This window comes from Rhododendron vialii, chromosome 7a (genome assembly GCF_030253575.1).
Source record: "Rhododendron vialii isolate Sample 1 chromosome 7a, ASM3025357v1".
Lineage (NCBI taxonomy): Eukaryota > Viridiplantae > Streptophyta > Magnoliopsida > Ericales > Ericaceae > Rhododendron > Rhododendron vialii.
Window position 1 is genome coordinate 15,054,074 of NC_080563.1, and position 17,390 is coordinate 15,071,463.

Here is a 17,390-nt window from a genome sequence, read left to right on the forward strand (position 1 = left end):
GGTTTGGCTAGGGTTGAGAAGTCCTGTATGAATCTTCGGTAATACCCAGCCAATCCTAGAAAACTCCTGATTTCGAATACCGAGGTCGGCTGTTTCCAATTCAGTACTGCTTCAACCTTACTTTCGTCCACCGCAATCCCGTCTTTGGATACTATGTGCCCCAAGAACTTAACCACTTCCAGCCAAAACTCGCATTTACTCACCTTGGCATAGAGTTGGCCATCTCGAAGTACTTGTAGCACTATCTGGAGGTGTTCCTCGTGCTCCTCCTTGTTGGCAGAGTATATCAAGATGTTGTCAATGAACACCACTACAAATTTGTCTAAGTAGGGTTGAAAGACCTTGTTCATGAGACACATGAATACTGCCGGAGCGTTGATTAGTCCGAACGGCATCACTATAAACTCGTAGTGTCCGTATCGGGTGCAGAAGGCTGTCTTGGCGATGTCCTCATCCCGGATCCTTAACTGATGATAACCTAATTGGAGATCGATTTTGGAGAAACAGGTTGTCCCTCTTAATTGATCAAATAGATCGTCGATCCTCGGCAGGGGATATCTGTTCTTGACTGTGACTTAGTTTAACTTCCCATAGTTAATACACAGTCGAAGTGTTCCTTCTTTCTTCTTCACGAACAATGCCGGCGCTCTCCATGGTGATGTACTTGGTCTGATGAATCCTTTGTCCAACAGCTCCTGCAATTGGGTCTTGAGCTCCTTTAGTTCTGCAGGGGCCATGCGATATGGTGCCATCGAGATTGGTGTTATTCCTGGTTGGAGTTCTATAGAGAAGTCTATCTTTCTTTGAGGTGGTAAGCTCGGAAGTTCTTTAGGGAAAACATCGGCGTACTCGCAAACGATGTGCGGTAATCCCAATTCCATCCGGTCGGTTTCTTCCATTTGGAGGCTAGCGAGCCATCCAAACAGTTGATTTTGCCACCTGGATCTCTTTGTCGTTGAACTTGCTATTTGTTTATCCCCCTTAAATCGAAAACAAGTCCCTTCAGAGGTATGAGTTGTTACCGTCTTCTGATGGCAATCTATGACCGCTCGGTGAGCTGATAGCCAGTCCATTCCAAGGATTACGTCGAAATCCGCTATGTCAATCACTTTGAGGTCGCAAATCAGACGCAGGTTGGCTATTTCTATCTCGCACTCTCTACACACTAGATTAACAGCTATACTCCCCCCCCCCCCCCCCCAATGGCGAGGTGACTTTCGTACTCGTTCTTAAGGGTTCTGTTTCTAGTGCTAGAGCAGTTAAGCAGGCAAAAGATATAAACGAATGTGATGCTCCAAAGTCAAATAAAGCTTGTACGTAGGTACTATACAATAGTAGCGTACCTTGGATCATTGAGGGATCCTGCTCCTGCTCCTCAGTCTGCAGTGCAAAGATACGCCCTCCAGTGCTCTGTTGGGTTCCCATGGGCTGTTTTCCTTTGTTCAGCCCATTCCGCTTCTGTGATGGATCTCTAAGGTTTGGCTTCATGAAGCTGGCCTTTCTAGGTTGTTGAGCTTTCTAATTTCCAAAGCTCTCATTCTTTTTCCTTTGAAGTTGGGGGCAGTCGCACTTATAGTGACCCATAGCCTGGCAGTTGAAGCACTGAACTGTCGCTATGTCTCAACCACCTCTCTTTGGTTTGCTGCTTTCGAGGATAGCAGTCTTCCAGGGTTGGTTGTTTTGAGGTGGGTTAGAGGGTTTGGTGGGGTAAGGTCCGCGGTTGTTGTTGGATGGTTGGGTTCGGATTGGTCCACCAGTGCTGCCTGTCGTCTTCCTCCATCGGGTTTTAAAGTCCATCTCCTTACTCTCTAACCGGAGAGCACACTTTACCACTTCAGCATAGGTGGTAAAAGCTTGAGCCACCACAGCCCTTCGTGCAATCGTTAGTCCCCACTCAAATCTCATTGGCTTCTTGTCTTCGGTTGCAATGGCAGTTTGGGCATAACGAGACAGTTCCTCGAATTTGGCTGCGTATTGCGTAACGGTCATCGTTCCTTGTTTCAGGTTTAGGAACTCTTGTTCCTTGGCCAAACGAAGAGGCGTGGGAAAATACTTGTCGAGAAACAGAGTTTCAAACTCGTCAAAAGTCATGGTGACTATGGCATGGGTTGCCTCCATTAGATCCCACCAGTAGCGGGCTTCTCCCTTTAGCTGGTATGTGGCCAAGGCCACACGGTCTCTGCCTTGGGTAATCCCTAAGGTTCTGAGGATCATTTTAACTTCATTTGGCCATGTCTCGACCACCACGGGGTTGGTGTCTCCGTGGAAAGTCGTGGGTCGACGTTTGCAGAACTTGTTCATTGCTTGAGTTCGGTTCATGGATCTGTCGTTATGGTTTTGGTTTTGGTGGTTGGTGTTCAAGGAGGTTATAAACGCTTGCATGATCTGGGCCAGGTTGGGGTTTGCGTGAGACGGTCCTCCATTATCGTGTCTTAATCCATTACGTGTGTTTACCATCTACGAGTAAAAATTGGAAGGAAGATTCAGTCTATTTAAACAAATTTTCCTTTTGCAAATGGTGTATCAGGCTGTATGCAACAGTACTCTCTTAATAAAAGCAAGCTTTTCATAAGTAAATGATTAACATTATGAGCATAGAGTTCTACTATAAAGCAAGTAGACTTAAGATAAGATTTTCTAATACAAATGGAGACGATCCTACATACTCCTATTAGATAGTCCTATAGATCGCTAAGCTTTATTCTATGCCGCTGTTACCCACTCTAAGGCAAATTGATTCCATAAATCTCCCTTAGCCACATCTTGTAGCTCCTCTTGGCAACGGTATCGGCTCTAAGGAGATTCTCACGTTCCTGTGTGAGCAATTCTTCCATAGTTAGGACTGGTGGTTCTTCCAGTGGTTCTAGGTAGTACTGGGAGAGATTCAGCATTGCAGCCTCCAATTTCGGGTCAGACATAATATAGTCAAATGGTTGCTCAAAGTTCTGCACGGGTGGTACAGGGACATGGGTAGGTGGAAGGGGCTCGGGAGTCACCATTGGTGGGGTAGCTCCCAAGTGATTAGGACTTCATAGAGCTCCATGTCATCCTCGGATGGAATTATTGGTCCCGTGTACTCTGGTGCTAACAATAACCGGTAGTTGGCCAAGACTCGAGGGGCGAAAGGTGGGCATCCTCATTATGGTACGTTCGACATCTATATCAATAAGGAAAGTTATATATTAGACTTAACAGTGAAAGGAGAGGATCGCACACATTTAAGTATAAGATACAAGTACAAATGAACAGTGATCATATACCAATAGAAAACACAAGTCTTTGATTACTTAGTAAAACAAGTACAACAAAGATGGTTTATATTAGCCTAAACTTCCTACAACATTCCGATTACAACAAAATATCCAACCGCTTGCTAAACCTTCCTAACTAGTCTAAAAGATATCCGAGAATTCAATCTTATATGCGTCGATGTCGGTCTCGAAAGGTGGTGGGGGTACATCTCTAGAGTCGGCGGGTATGTCCATGAAATCGGGCATAACCCACTCTGCTGGTTCCACTTCGTAAATCAATATTTCCTCATCGTCAGATTCTCAGCCCATTGGTTCCTCATCAGGAAACTCTTCGGGATCTTCTTCCTTGGGATCTTCTTTGGGATCCTCCTCGACTTTCTCAACCATGTTATCGAGGGGTGCCATTGGAGCTAGGGCGGGGGTTGCTTCGGCATCGTTCTCCTCAATTAAAAATTCCACATCATTGGGGGATGCCAATTGGACTAAGACTGGTACTGCTTCGGGATCATCCTCCTCCTCGGGAAGTATGATGGTGCCATGTTCTTGGTAGTAGTCATGAGTGTAGGAAAATGCATATGGAAAGTAAGGATCCCCTACTAATTGGTTCGTCATTGACCTTAGGGTGCTTGTAAGATGGTGAGTTTCAGCTAGCAGGTTGGCTTGATAGAGATTTTGTTGGTTCATCCACAAGAAAAGAGTTTAACCTCAATTAGTAACATTTTAGGACAAAGGTTTACTAACTATTAGAGAAAACTATCGAGTTTCTAATTCCACGTTCGATCCTTGATTTAAGTCATCATCCAATTGTTCGGAAATTCCCAGCTCGATGGTACTGCCAATTTCCTACACCTTGCTTAAATCCGAAGATTGCTTTGTCAGAATTCCACCCAATTTGGGATGATAAACTTAAACTCAATTCTCATTTGTGCAATGGCCAAACTATCTTACAGTTCTACCCATTCTACCCATGGCCGAGATTTTGAACCTAAAGCTTTCCTACCAAGTTGTAATGCTCCTAATTTTGGGAATGTTAAATAAACAATTTCATTGAAAAACTAAATAGAGTCTGGCTCATAAGCCTCATCATTTAGCCCGAAGGCCCACAGCCCGCCCTTAGCCCGCCGGGCTTTTACCCGGCCCGAGCCCGTGAAACGGTTGGGCTAGCCCAGCCCATAGTTTGTAATGGGCAGGCTCGGGGCCTATGAATTTTTAGGCAACCCGCCCGTAGGCCCGGCCCGTTAGCCCATCCACAAGCCCGCCCATGGTACCCGCCCAATAGCCCGTAGTACCGTTCTGTCTTGCTGGTTCAGTGGTTCTGCCCGTTATAATTTCTAACGGCTCCTTCTGGAATCTGGTTCTGCCCGTTAATAGAGATCAACGGCTCCAACACATTGATGAACTTTGGCTTGCAACCACACAGGATAAAATTCTTTTTCCAACCCTAGGTATAAATACTCTTTTCTGCTGCTGAGATCAAACGCAAACTCATTTGCTCTTTCTCACCTCTCAGATCCAAAAACTCATCTACACTCTCTCGCCTCTCAAAGTCTTAAATCCAAAGCACAATGGCAAAACTCATCTGCTCTCTCTCGCCTCTCAATCTCTTCGCATCTCTTCGCTCCACAGTCCTCCGCCTCTCCGCTCTCCGCCGATCTAAACCTCAATCCTCCGCCGCTCCGCTCTCAGCCGATCTCGACCATAGTCCTCCGCCGCTCTGCTCTCCGCCGATCTTAACCATAATCCTCTGCCTCTCCTCTCCGATTTCCACTCTTCTCTGCCGATCTGTAACAATTTTTTTTTCTTTCAATTTTATTTGCATTTTCGTACTTATTAGTTGATATTTACTTGTTATTTAGTCTTTTTTATTTATTATGGCTGGTCATCAAATTCCCGTAAACCTAGAGGAAGAAAATGAGATACTTGAAATTGAATCTATAGGATCGCCAACATCTCCCACTTTTTCTTCTCTACCCAGTTCATCTTCCGCAAATCCTAAAGAAAAATCTGAAATGTGGAAGTTTTTTAAAAAAGAAAAACTTGTTGTTGATGGTGTTACATTGGAGAAAGCCAAACATTATTTATGTGGTAAATTGTTTGCTAGTAGTGCAAACGATGTAACTACTCATTTGAAAAGGCACCATCTATCTTGTCTTAAAAAACATGGAAATCAAGTAGACATTAGAACACAAATACAATTAGGTAAAGACACTGAAGGAAAATTGGCATGGTTTAATTTTGACCAGTTAGTTGCTCGTCAAGAAGTCGTAGATTACGTGGTTAGAGTAGAATTTCCTTTTACTTTTGTTGAAAACCATGATTTTACTGGAATGGAACAAAGAGGTTTAAATCCTCAATATTGTGGTTTTTCTGCATCAACTGCTAAAAGAGATGTTATGAAATATTTTAAGCAAAATCGTGATAATTTGTTATCTTATTTTAAAAATTATAATGGAAAAATCTGTTTAACTTCTAATTTGTGGACTTCAAGATCTCATATGGGATTTTTATGCTTAACTGCACACTTTATTGATGAGCAATGGAGATTGAACAAAAAAATAATATCTTTCAAAATGATTGAGATACCACACACTAGTCTTACTATTGCAAATGTTATTCATGAAGAATTGATTGCATGGGGTATTTCTAAAAAGACATTTTCAATAACTTTAGATAACGCCACAAATAATAATGTAGCTGAAAAATCTTTAAAAGGATTGCTTGATGTTCCTGTTGGTTCAGTTCTATATGATGTATTTCATGTGCGTTGTTGTGCTCATATTTTAAATTTGGTTGTACAAGATGGTTTAAGTTTGCTAGCTTTTTCTGTTGAAAAAATAAAAAACATTGTGCGCAATATTAATTCTTCTGTTCACAGGTATGAACTCTATTTGAAGTGCTTAAAACATTATGGTTTTAGAAAAAAGAATATTAATTTGGATATGCCTATTAGGTGGAATTCAACTTATGAACTTTTAAGACTTGCTGTTATATGCAAAAAAGTTTTACATTATTATACTTTGCAAATTCAAGGTGCTGCAAGAATTGAAACATCTACTGAACAAGATTGGCTTGTTGCTGAAATTGTAAGAGATTTCTTTGAAGTTTTTGATAGTTCAACTAGAGTTTTTTGTTGTGTTTATACTCCTACGGTACCTCGTGTTATTATTCAATTAGTTAACATTTGTCTAACTTTTCAAAATTTTCTGCACTTGATCATTTTATAGATGTATTAACTGTAATAAGATCAAAATTTGATAAGTATTTTAAAACTTTACCACTTATTTTTTGTTTTGCTATTATCGTAGATTTTCATTTGAAAATGAATGCATTGGAACAATGGTTGAGAGTACTTAATGACAATGAATCAGAAGTTGTAGATACAATGATTTTGGCAAGGACTAAATTAGCTAATTTATTTGAGCACTACAGAACACAAGTGGGAGTTGTAGATAGGACACCAACAGTGCAGACCACGAGCCCGGCCACATCGGCAATTGGAGGGGGGGCAATGTCATTGCTTAAAATTAGAAGAATGTCTCATACTTCTACTGTTAGTGGTGTTGAGTCCGAATTAACACGTTATCTTAACCAACCAGCTTTGGAAACTGATGATGATGAACCATTTGATTTATTATCTTGGTGGAAATTACAAGAGTCTAGGAACCCCATACTAACTGTTATGGCTCGTGATATACTAACAGTTCTGGTTTCTACTGTTGCATCCGAAGCTGCTTTTAGTGCAGGTGGTCGAGTAATTTCTGAAAAGAGGGCCAATTTAAGCCCAGAGACCGTGGAAGCATTGATTTGCTTAAAATATTGGCAATTGGCTGAGTGGAGATTGCAACAAGCTCAACAAGAAAGATAACTTGCAGATTTAATAAGAAATCTCAAGATATCAAGACCGTCATTTATTGAAGAAAGCGATACCGAATCAGTGGCCGAATCACTTGATTGACTGGTATGCTTTTCTGGAAATCCTTCCTTTTTTTTGATACGTAGCAGTTTGTGTGAGTTTGAAGTTGTGAAACTGCTCTCTGACAATGGGTACTAGGTACTTCACAATAATGATATAGTTGACTGATCTGAAAAACTATTTCCTGTTAAGCTCTTGCTACACACTCTCTTTATGAAATAGATATGAGGCTCATGTGTATGGCAAAGAACTTCTTTGGCATATTCTGGGTACTTCAAAAGAAGGATATAGTTGACTGATCTGGAAAACCATTCCTGTTAAGCTCTTGTTACACATTCTTTATGAAATAGATAGGAGCTCTGTTATTCACACAAAATTATCTTGCTTCGCAATGGCCCTATTCAAAAATTTGTTCTCTGCCCCTTCCAGTACTACAGTTTAGTTGCCGCTCAGATATTGATGATTGGATACTCTTCCTGTCAAGGAATGGTATGAAGGATTTCATACTTGACAATTCAACCAATTCCCCTTATGAGATACTTTGACAGAGTCACATTTGAAAACAACATGCTTATGACCCTATTATGCAAGTCCGGGTTGCTTCGGCGATTGAGTATTTTTGTTGTCATGCCTATTTTTGTATTTCTGGACTTTTGGACTCCGAGATTTCTGGACTTTTGGACTTCTGTACTTCAGGACTTTTTGAATTGTATTTCTATTGTAGTAGATTTTATTCAATTCTGAATTTTATGTTTGTTGTATTAATGTTGGACTTTTTATTTTTGATTAATAAAACAGCAAAATTGTATTCCACTACAAAACACAAAATTTATTCCAGCAAAGTTGTATTTCAGCCCAACAAAATTTATTCCAGCCCGTTGGCCCCCCTGGGAAAAGTTGTATTCCAACCCAAGAAAAGTTGTATTTCAGCCTGCCCGGATTTTGGCCATTAGCCCGCCAATTGGGCTAGCCCGTGGGCTGGGCCTGGGTTTCAATTTATGGTAGGCAGCTTGGCCCGCCCGGCCCGCAAAAAAGAAAAAGCCCGAGCGGCCCAGCCCGTGGGCGGGCTTGGGCAGTGACCTGGCGGGCTGGGTCGGCCCGGCTCGATGATGACCCTTACTGGCTGATTATTACAACATAATCCCCATGATTACACAAAAGGAGGGAAACTAAGGTTCCTAACTACAGCTCCGCCTGTTCTTCCATCCTAGCCAGCTCCTCGGCTCCAAAAAGCTTTCAAGGTGTAGATTTCACCCTGTTCATCTATAAGATCTGACATATTATACCAGTGTTGCCACCAATATAATATGTCAGGGTCACCAAAGGTAACACCGTGAGCTACAAAAACTAAATAGAACAATCCATACCCACTAACCCTTAACTTATAAGCAGAAGATCATAGTTTGACAATTTCCACATAGTACTTGCATATCTAACAAATAGTTAACAATGACACATCCACATTCAATACCCAAACTGATGTTGGTGTTCATGATTTTTCTGAGTTTCTCCTAGGTGACTTCTCGTAGACAATGTCACAATTTTTATACCAAATCAACATTTTCAAAATCATTTTTAACACACCCAACCTCGGTTCCGCCGTTCCGATCTCCCGAGTATCCTCACAATGGTTCCGCCGCTCCAGGTTCCCATTGGCACACAAAAACATTGAATTTGGCATTGGCTCCTCTCCACGGATAATCAATCCACAATTCAAAACCCTCGGTTCCATCGCTCCGAGTTCTCGAGTATCCTCACAATGGTTCTGCCGCTCTGGGTTTTCATGTGGGTTTTCGAAAATCATTAAACCAATTGCGTTGGCTCCTCTTCGCGGATAACCAAACCACAACTCATCCCTTGGTTCCGCCGCTCCGGGTTCTCGGGTATACCAAAATGGTTCCGTCGCTCTGGGTTCTCGAGTATACCAAAATGGTTCCGCTGCTCCAGGTTCCCATTGTTTTTTTTCGAAAATACTTTACACACGCACTCCTTATAACGGGCTACCAAGTCCGACCACATTGCAGTTTTCAAAACATTTCTCTTTTGCAAATCACATCATTCTATTAACCACACCCTAGGTGTCATGTTTCTACTTTCTCGATTTCTGTGTCTCGTTTTCATGCAACGACTCCGCGGTAGGACTTTTCACATGCGAAATCATAAATCATTCATTGTAATCTTGAAACTAAACTAGCAAGATCATCCAACTTTATATTACTAATCATGCTCAAATCACCACTTAAAACATAATGCCACATGTACGGTCGCCTTTGGAGTGAAGATCACTTATGCTTTACAACAAGATAAGTAATTCAAGTATACATGCTCATAACCATCCTAAAGATCAAAATACGAATACTTACTAATTAAGCGATAAACTTTTTAAACACCGTTCTTTCTTTCTTTTTGGAAAGTTCCAAAACAGTATTTATTTTTTCGAAAAATAAAGTTAAGTTTTTCAGCATAGTCTCATACATTTCACACAATACAAGTATCAAACAATTTTACTTTTATACTTAGGGGAATGAGTAAGGAAAATCTACCGTTCTTCTTGGCGGTAGGTACGGCTACAAAAAAAAAGTAAGTTCGTCGGCTATCAAACGGAGTGACTTCCTACGTTAAGCTTACGGTAGCTTTGAAAGAGAAAGGTTTCTTTCGAAACTAGATCTTGACTAAAACTACTAAACTTATGGATCGAAAGGGTGGTCGAGTGGCGGTTTAGTAGCGGCTTTGGATGAGTTTCTTGAAGGACTCAAGAATAAAGGAAGAACTTTAAAAACAAAGTAAGAACACAAAAATTCTAAAGAGAGAACTTGAAGGATGGAAGATGTGAGTTGAATGAAAAGTGAGGCGTCCTATTTATAGCAAAATATTGGCTCTCTCTCTCTCTCTCTCTCTCTCTCTCTCTCTCTCTCTCTACAATGGCCGAAAATCTCCCTCTCTCTCTTTCCCATGGATTTGTTCCATGGTCTTGTCCAATCAAGTCTCCCAAGCATGCCATGACTTGTCTTTTTCATTATAGGCTTAATGCTATATAAGGCAAGTAGGATCTTAAGCTTTTTAGGAAAATCCTAAATAATTATAGTTTAGGAATGGGTTGTCATGTGGTAATTTGGCTTAAAGGCTTAAAAAATGTAAGGAAGCATAGCTTTCTAGGATAAAGTAGGCACATGCACACACCTCTCTCTCTCTCTCTCTCTCTCTCTCTCTCTTCCTTTTTCCCATGTGTCCATATAAATATGTATAATATGTGTGTGTGTATAAGACCAAGAAAGTGTAATGACTATGGCTAAGGCTAAGTGGTATGCTATTGGCCAATGGATAACAATTTTATAGAAAGTATAACTAGGCATGCTTAAAAAAATAGGCTAGTATGTACTTAGGAATCTAGGAAAGTATCTTTGAAGGGTAAATAGGTTCAAGGCTATTATTTATAAGCTTGCATAGATGACAAGTCTAGGTTTACTACTTTTGAAAAAAATTGATTACTATCCAAAGTTTAAGAATTCATAAAAAAAAATTCAAATATTTAAACGAGGATTTTTTTTTTTACTAAAAAAAATTGGAGTTGTTACAAGACGGTTTGGGCCAAATTAATTATTTTGAAAAACAATGTGTATTCTTTGTGTTTATTACTAATTTTGTTTAGATTTTTATCAAAATATTTGAGATTAATTATTCATCTTGATGAGAAACGTTAAAAAAGTATAAAAAGGTGGACCCCTAAGTTGAAAAAAAAGGACAAAGAACAAACGAAAAAAAACTACCATTATCAATTTTTATCTCTTAAGTGATTTTTTATTTTTTTTAAATTTGGTCATGTTTTTTTTTTTCTATCTTAGAATTCTTTGATCAAGATGAATGGTTAATGTAAAAGAAATTTCAAATTTTGAAAAGTTCAAAAAGAAAGAGGAATTTTACAAAAATTTAGTTGTAGAAATTTCAAGATTCTGGAGATCGAGAGGTAGAAATCTCGTACAACTGTGGTTATTGTCCCGCATGACATTGTAAATTCAAATTAATAACGTGTAGTTCAAGTTTATGATTTTTTTTCTAAGCAATAGTGTGAAAATAATCTTTTCACTAGTAGCCAGTGCATTTTAGTTTGATATTTGCGATTAATATTGTTTGATGAATCTAGATTATAAAGTTATGGGTACCATTTCACGTTTGCAGTGGTGTAAGTAGATGATACATCAAACCAAAAAAATAATAATAATCTTCTTTAAGGGGGGGAGGGGGGCCTTTTTTTGCTGATATTTCAACTAACCCCCATTTATTTATTTTTGTTTTTCCTTCTATTGGCTTTTAATATCACTCTTTAAGTAGCAAGAAAATTTTCTTCATAGTTTGCATGCTCTAGCTTCCTCTCTATAACACAATATTGTAACACTCATCTATACTTTCTACATTAACAAGCCCTAATTAAACATGATTGACTTCCGCTTTTGTCAACACTTTTAATCATCATATTCAAAAACATCCTTAAAGAGTCTGTTGGGCTTGGAGTACCCCAATTGATTTGGTTACATAGTTTTGCTCCCTGCGACCATCCTGACAAAAAAAAAAACTAACATTCATGCCGGTACGATGTCGAAGTTGAAATCTTCCCCAACAACAATCGGTTTTAGAAGAGAAGGTCGAAAGCGGTCTAACAACTGGTATCAGAGCCAAAAAGTCATGAGACGTCAAACCTTGGGATTGTGTAAGCGTCATCTTGAGAGAGAGATTGTTGGGCTTGGAATGCCCGCATGAATTTAGATACTACACAATGTTGCTCTCCATGTGTTGACACATTTTTTTCTGAAAACCCCATTTAACACATATGGGCTCATCATATATCCATCCTCCAGTGGGCTCCAAGAAATTTAAAGGAGTTTGAAGATAACTTTTGAAGAAGAGAAAAGAGCCGAAGAAGAAGCCGATCCAGTCCAGGTGGTACGTACCTTAGGCCCAAAATGGTTCATCACCCTTCACTCAAACAAATTTTAACTTCAGCACAGACGACTTCGTTTTTGGTCAAACTTGAACACAATCATAAGGCCAGGCTGGCTGGGCAGCTCCAGTGACTATAAACATGTTTAAAAAAAAAAAAACTGTTAGCCAAGCTCATTAGATCGAGGGTGTTTACATTAATGATTAATTTATGTGGTATAATTTTTAGTTTTGTCTTTATTTAATTTTTTTTTTATGTTTTTTAGTTTTACGGTAAATTTTTATGTGATATAAGTTCGTCTCGACGAGAGGAGTCAGAAAAGTAAAAAATTATGACTTTTATACAAGTACTTTGGAAAATATCCAAAGAAAAGCTTAAAAAGTCAGTTTTTGAATTTTTTTTTCTTTGATATTTTTCAAAATACTTATGTAAAAGTAATAATTTTTTACTTTTTCGATTCCTCTCGTTAAGACTAATCTATATCGCATTAAAGTTTGAATAATGACAAAATCAAAAAATTGTGGTGTAAGTTAGTTGGTTAGTTGGTAATGTAATCTGTTTAGTCTGGTTACAGCTGTAGTTAGGCAGGTGGGTAAAGACTTTTACCCCAGGCTAGCTGGTTTGGAGTAGCCCCGTTCTAGAAATATTCTTAAAAAAGAAGCAATTTATTTTACATTTTTAAATTTAAAAATAAAGTAAATAAAAAATAATTTTTGAATTTTTTTGCATCGTATAAAAGATCTCATCGAGGTCTTCCAAACAAGATCCATATTACATATTTTTAGATTTCAATAAACTCATAATTTTTGAATTTGAAATTGTCCTCTTAAAAAAATAACCCCGTTCCGTAACTAAAAATAAGTACTTATTTTTTAAGAATGCAATTTCAAGCTTAAAAATAATGTGTTTACACAAATAATTTTCCTAGCAATATGGATCTTGTTTGATAGATCTTATCGAGATCTTTTATATGGTGCAAAAAAATTAAAAAAATAATTTTTTATTTATATTATTTTTGAGTTTGAAAATATGAAATAAGTACTTATTTTTTAAGAAGGTGTTCTGAAACGGAGCCTAAGACTTATTTTTTGTTCCAGAACGGAGGCTAAGTTGTATTTATTCTCGTATCAATCATTTGCTGAGTAGCGGATCAAAAAAAAAAATCATTTGCTGAGTAGTGATGAAAGATTAACAGGATTGTCAGGATACAAAACCATTTATTTCTCTCTCCTCTCCTCTCTCATTTCCATCGAGTTCATAGATCTCTTTAATGGAGATTGAGTTCAGACTCCGTTTGTTTCGATGTAAAATGTTGTACAATATAAAATATTTTTCATGTAAAATATTTAAAAAAAAAATAAACTTTAAATTTTTATTTTTGGTATTTGGTTAGCACTTGAAAATATTTTCAGAAATTAACAAAATAATGTAAAGAGAAAGAGGGGGCTTAAAACGTTAAGAGATCTAAAATTATTGGAATTGAACGTGGGTCAGGATTGACGATCGAGGAAACTGAATAGTGAAAATTGCAATAAAAGGCAGTGTGTTCATTTCGGAAAATAACTTATGGAAGATTTAAGGACAAGTCATTTTCATCAAATTGATGGAATATGTTTTACATGTAAAATGTTTTTCTCATTTTTTACACAACCACACACAGAAAAATAGGTAAACATTTTACCGAAAAATATTTTACATCTAAACAAACAGAGCCTCAATCTTCTAAATGGTATCAAAGGGGTCATTCCATCCCAAAATTAAAAATTTACCATTAATGGAAGTGTCACCCTAGGTTTTAGGGTATTCTAGGGTTTATATTTAGGCGTTTTCATATAGCTCTAGGGTTTAGATTTAGGTACTTTCATAAGGGTTTTAGAGTGCATTTTTATTATTATAGGATTTTAGTGTTTTAGACATTTTCATAGGGTACCCTAGTATTTTGGCACTTTCATAGGGTGCCATAATGGTTAGGTACTTTCAGGATTTAAGGTTTTAGACACTTTCATAGAATTTTTTCATTAATTAGAGGAGACCTGATGGGAATTTTTTTCTATTTTTTGAACCTAGAGGTAAAAAGCCTGACTTATTATGACTTATAAATGTTATTTTATTTATTTATTTTTTTGGTCAAACAAAAATAGTTTTTCGATTATTTTGTCTTACTTGTTGATGATGAAAATTATTTACTAAAAATCTCCTTTTTTTTGGAAAAAATTAGTATCTCACTAAGCAAACAAACCAAAATTAAATATAGTTCTCTTTCTTGCACTCACTTGACCGCTTTAAAAAAAACGGTTTGGTATGCTTGTAACCGCCAGCGGAAGGGGTCACCCCAACATCCACGCACAGTGACGCCGCGATGGGGACATTTACGTCATTGTACTCATTAACCCCAAAGACAACAACGCCCGACCTACACCACCAGATCCAGAGGGTCATCGACTCATCAGCCGAAATTAATACCGAAACTTCAAGGGCCTTTTAGGAACTACCGAAAGTGAAAGGCAACAAACATAAATATGTGTTTGGGAGCCTATTTTTTTGGCTTCTCATTTTCAGTTTTTTGGCCTTTTGATTTTTGGATTATTATCAGAATTTGGTGGGGTATTTAAGAGCCTACTTTTTGGCTTTTTATTTTTAGTTTTTTGGCTTTTTAGATAATGGTCAAAATTTATTTTGCAAATGGAGTAGTGTTTGGGAGATATATGATGAAAATGCATTATGGGTTGATTTTTTATCATGTTGCCCTTGGTTATTATTATTGTATTAAAAGATGTATAAATAATATTTTTTCATTTATTTAAATCCGGTAAAAATATTTGTTGGGAAATTACTTTTTTGAGTATTGTGCTTTACAAATACTGTATCTCATAACTTTGAGTCTTGACTTTTTTTATTTTCAAATTCAAAATAATTAGCAAAGTGAGTAGGTTTCTGTAAGAGTAAAGTGAGGGTAAACTGGTAACCAGTTAAAATTAGTGAGGGTATTTCGATAATTTTACCTAAAATGGGAAAACCCAACGATGCCAAAAAAAAAAAACTTTCCCCCAGAAAAATTAGTGAATTCATTTTGGCCAAACTCATTTTCAAAAGTTGGTGCCAAACAAGGAAAATGTAAAAAGCCAATAATGAATAACTTAATTAATTTTCTTAAAGTTATATTGTGAAATATGGTTATTTTCTTGCGTTTAACTATATATATATATATATATATATATTCCTTAATTGCAAGTCTCTCATTTTTTTCTAATTAGAAAGAATCAAATATTTCCAATTAAGTAAAAGCAAAAAAGAAAAAAATTTAACTTAGCGTAACAATTGAATTAACTTAAATCCAACCAAATGCCGAACACACAAAAGAAAAACTTCGAACCAAAATTAATTAAAAAAAAAAAACATACTCTTACCAACTAAAGGAAAAAATAGAAACAGCCACCTGGATTTGAGAAGTGGGGTTAGGTTATTACCCAAATGAGAGGAGGGTATTTTGGTCTTTCAACACATTTTGTGAAAATGAGAAAATGCAAAAAGTACCTCAGGGCCTTTTTTTACTGGGGTGTTTGGGAGCCTACTTTTTGGCTTTTCATTTTCAGTTATTTGGCTTTTTAGCTTTTTGGATTATGGTCAGAATGTGTTTTGAAGAATGAAAGAGTGTTTGGAAGATATGTGTATAATGTATTTTGGAACAGTAGTAGTGTTTGGTAGATGAATGATGAAAATGAATTATGGATTGATTTTTTACCAAGTTGCCCTTGGCCTCTATTATTGTTTTAAAAGGTATACAAATTTTGTTTTCTTTTTGCCTTTGGCCGTTATTATTGTGTTAAAATATTTTTTTATAATATTTAATTTTTTCATTTTTTCATTTTCAAATGTGAGGTGTAAGGAAGACATTCGATAATTTTTTATTTGGTATTTTATAATTTAAATAATAAGACCATGTTACAAGTAATATTTGAAATAAGAAATTCCACCACTTTAATTTAACGCCAAGAACAATAAAACAAACATAAACCCTTAATATTAGCAAACAAATTAAAGTACCAACTAAAGCAAAAAAAACACACACACACACACACACCACGCCAGTACGTACGAACTGAAGCAAAAAAGAAAAGAAAAGAAAAGAAAATGGGAAATAAGTGGATTTGCCGTCTGGTGTGAACAGGAGAGGAAACAAGTGGATAAGAGGAGGGGGGGCAAAACTGGTAAATAAGGGAAGGAGAAGTGGGTATTTTGGTAATTGACTAGAAAATGGGAAAAGACAAAAATGTGAAAAGCTCCTCCGGAGCAGATTTTGGGTTTTTGCTTCTAAAGTGAAAAACCATGAATTCATTCTCCCAGAATGAGTTCTCGTAATGAGGTGCCAACCACCCAAAATGAAAAAATGGGAAAATGGGGTTGCCAAACACCCTACTCTCTAAAAAAATCAAAAACCAAAACCCATTCTCCTGTAATGCATTTTAAAAGAACCTGCCAAACAACCAAAAGGTGAAAAGGAGAAAATGAAAATGCGAAAAGGAAGCATCCAAACGGGCCATAATCACTTGTCCCACAATGTTGGTTCCTCTTGAAATTTCAACCAAGCGTGTTTCCACTGACCAATAATTTGTGGACATAATTTTTTAGTTTTATTTTTATTCAATTTTTTTCCGTGTTTGTTAGTTTCGGGCCAAATTTTTTATGCAATATTGGTTCGTTTCGATTAGTGAAATCGAAAAAAATATATATAAAATTTACACAAGTATTTGAGAAATATCCAAGTAAAAGCTCAAAAGCCATAATTTTTTACTTATCCGATTCCTCTTATCGAGACGAACTAATATTGCATAAAAATTTGGTCCATAACTAATTGACGTGAATTTTTTTGAATAAGAACAAAAATTAAAAAATTATGATCCACAAATTATTGGTCAGTAGAAACACTCCTAAGACCCCGTTCCAAAAACCTTCTTAAAAAATAAGCAGCTTATTTCACATTTTCAAACTCAAAAATAATGTAAATGAAAAATAAATTTTTAATTTTTTTTGCATCGTATAAAAGATCTCAATGAGATCTTTCAAACAAGATCCATAGTGTATATTTTTAGATTTCAATAAACCCCTCATTTTTGAGCTTGAAATTGCCTTCTTAAAAAATAAGGGTTTTTTTCCGTTTCCGGAACGGAGCCTAAGTCAATGCATGTCTCATTTGAAATTGACCTTCGATTTCCAATACTACCTCTTGAATGCCACTAGTAAAGTTATTTTTAATTATTTATAAAGTGTAAATTTTGGATTATCAAGATAC

The 17,390-nt window shown here is 37.0% G+C and overlaps 1 protein-coding gene across 1 annotated transcript; it reads right to left on the minus strand.

The window, feature by feature from the left end:
- Positions 1 to 575: 575 nt before the first annotated feature.
- Positions 576 to 2,301, minus strand: LOC131332685 (uncharacterized). The gene is made up of 2 exons (XM_058366983.1): positions 1,629 to 2,301; positions 576 to 1,096 (listed from the first exon to the last, which is right to left on the minus strand). The coding sequence occupies exons 1-2, from the start codon at positions 2,299 to 2,301 to the stop codon at positions 576 to 578; spliced, it is 1,194 nt and encodes a 397-aa protein (XP_058222966.1).
- Positions 2,302 to 17,390: the final 15,089 nt, after the last annotated feature.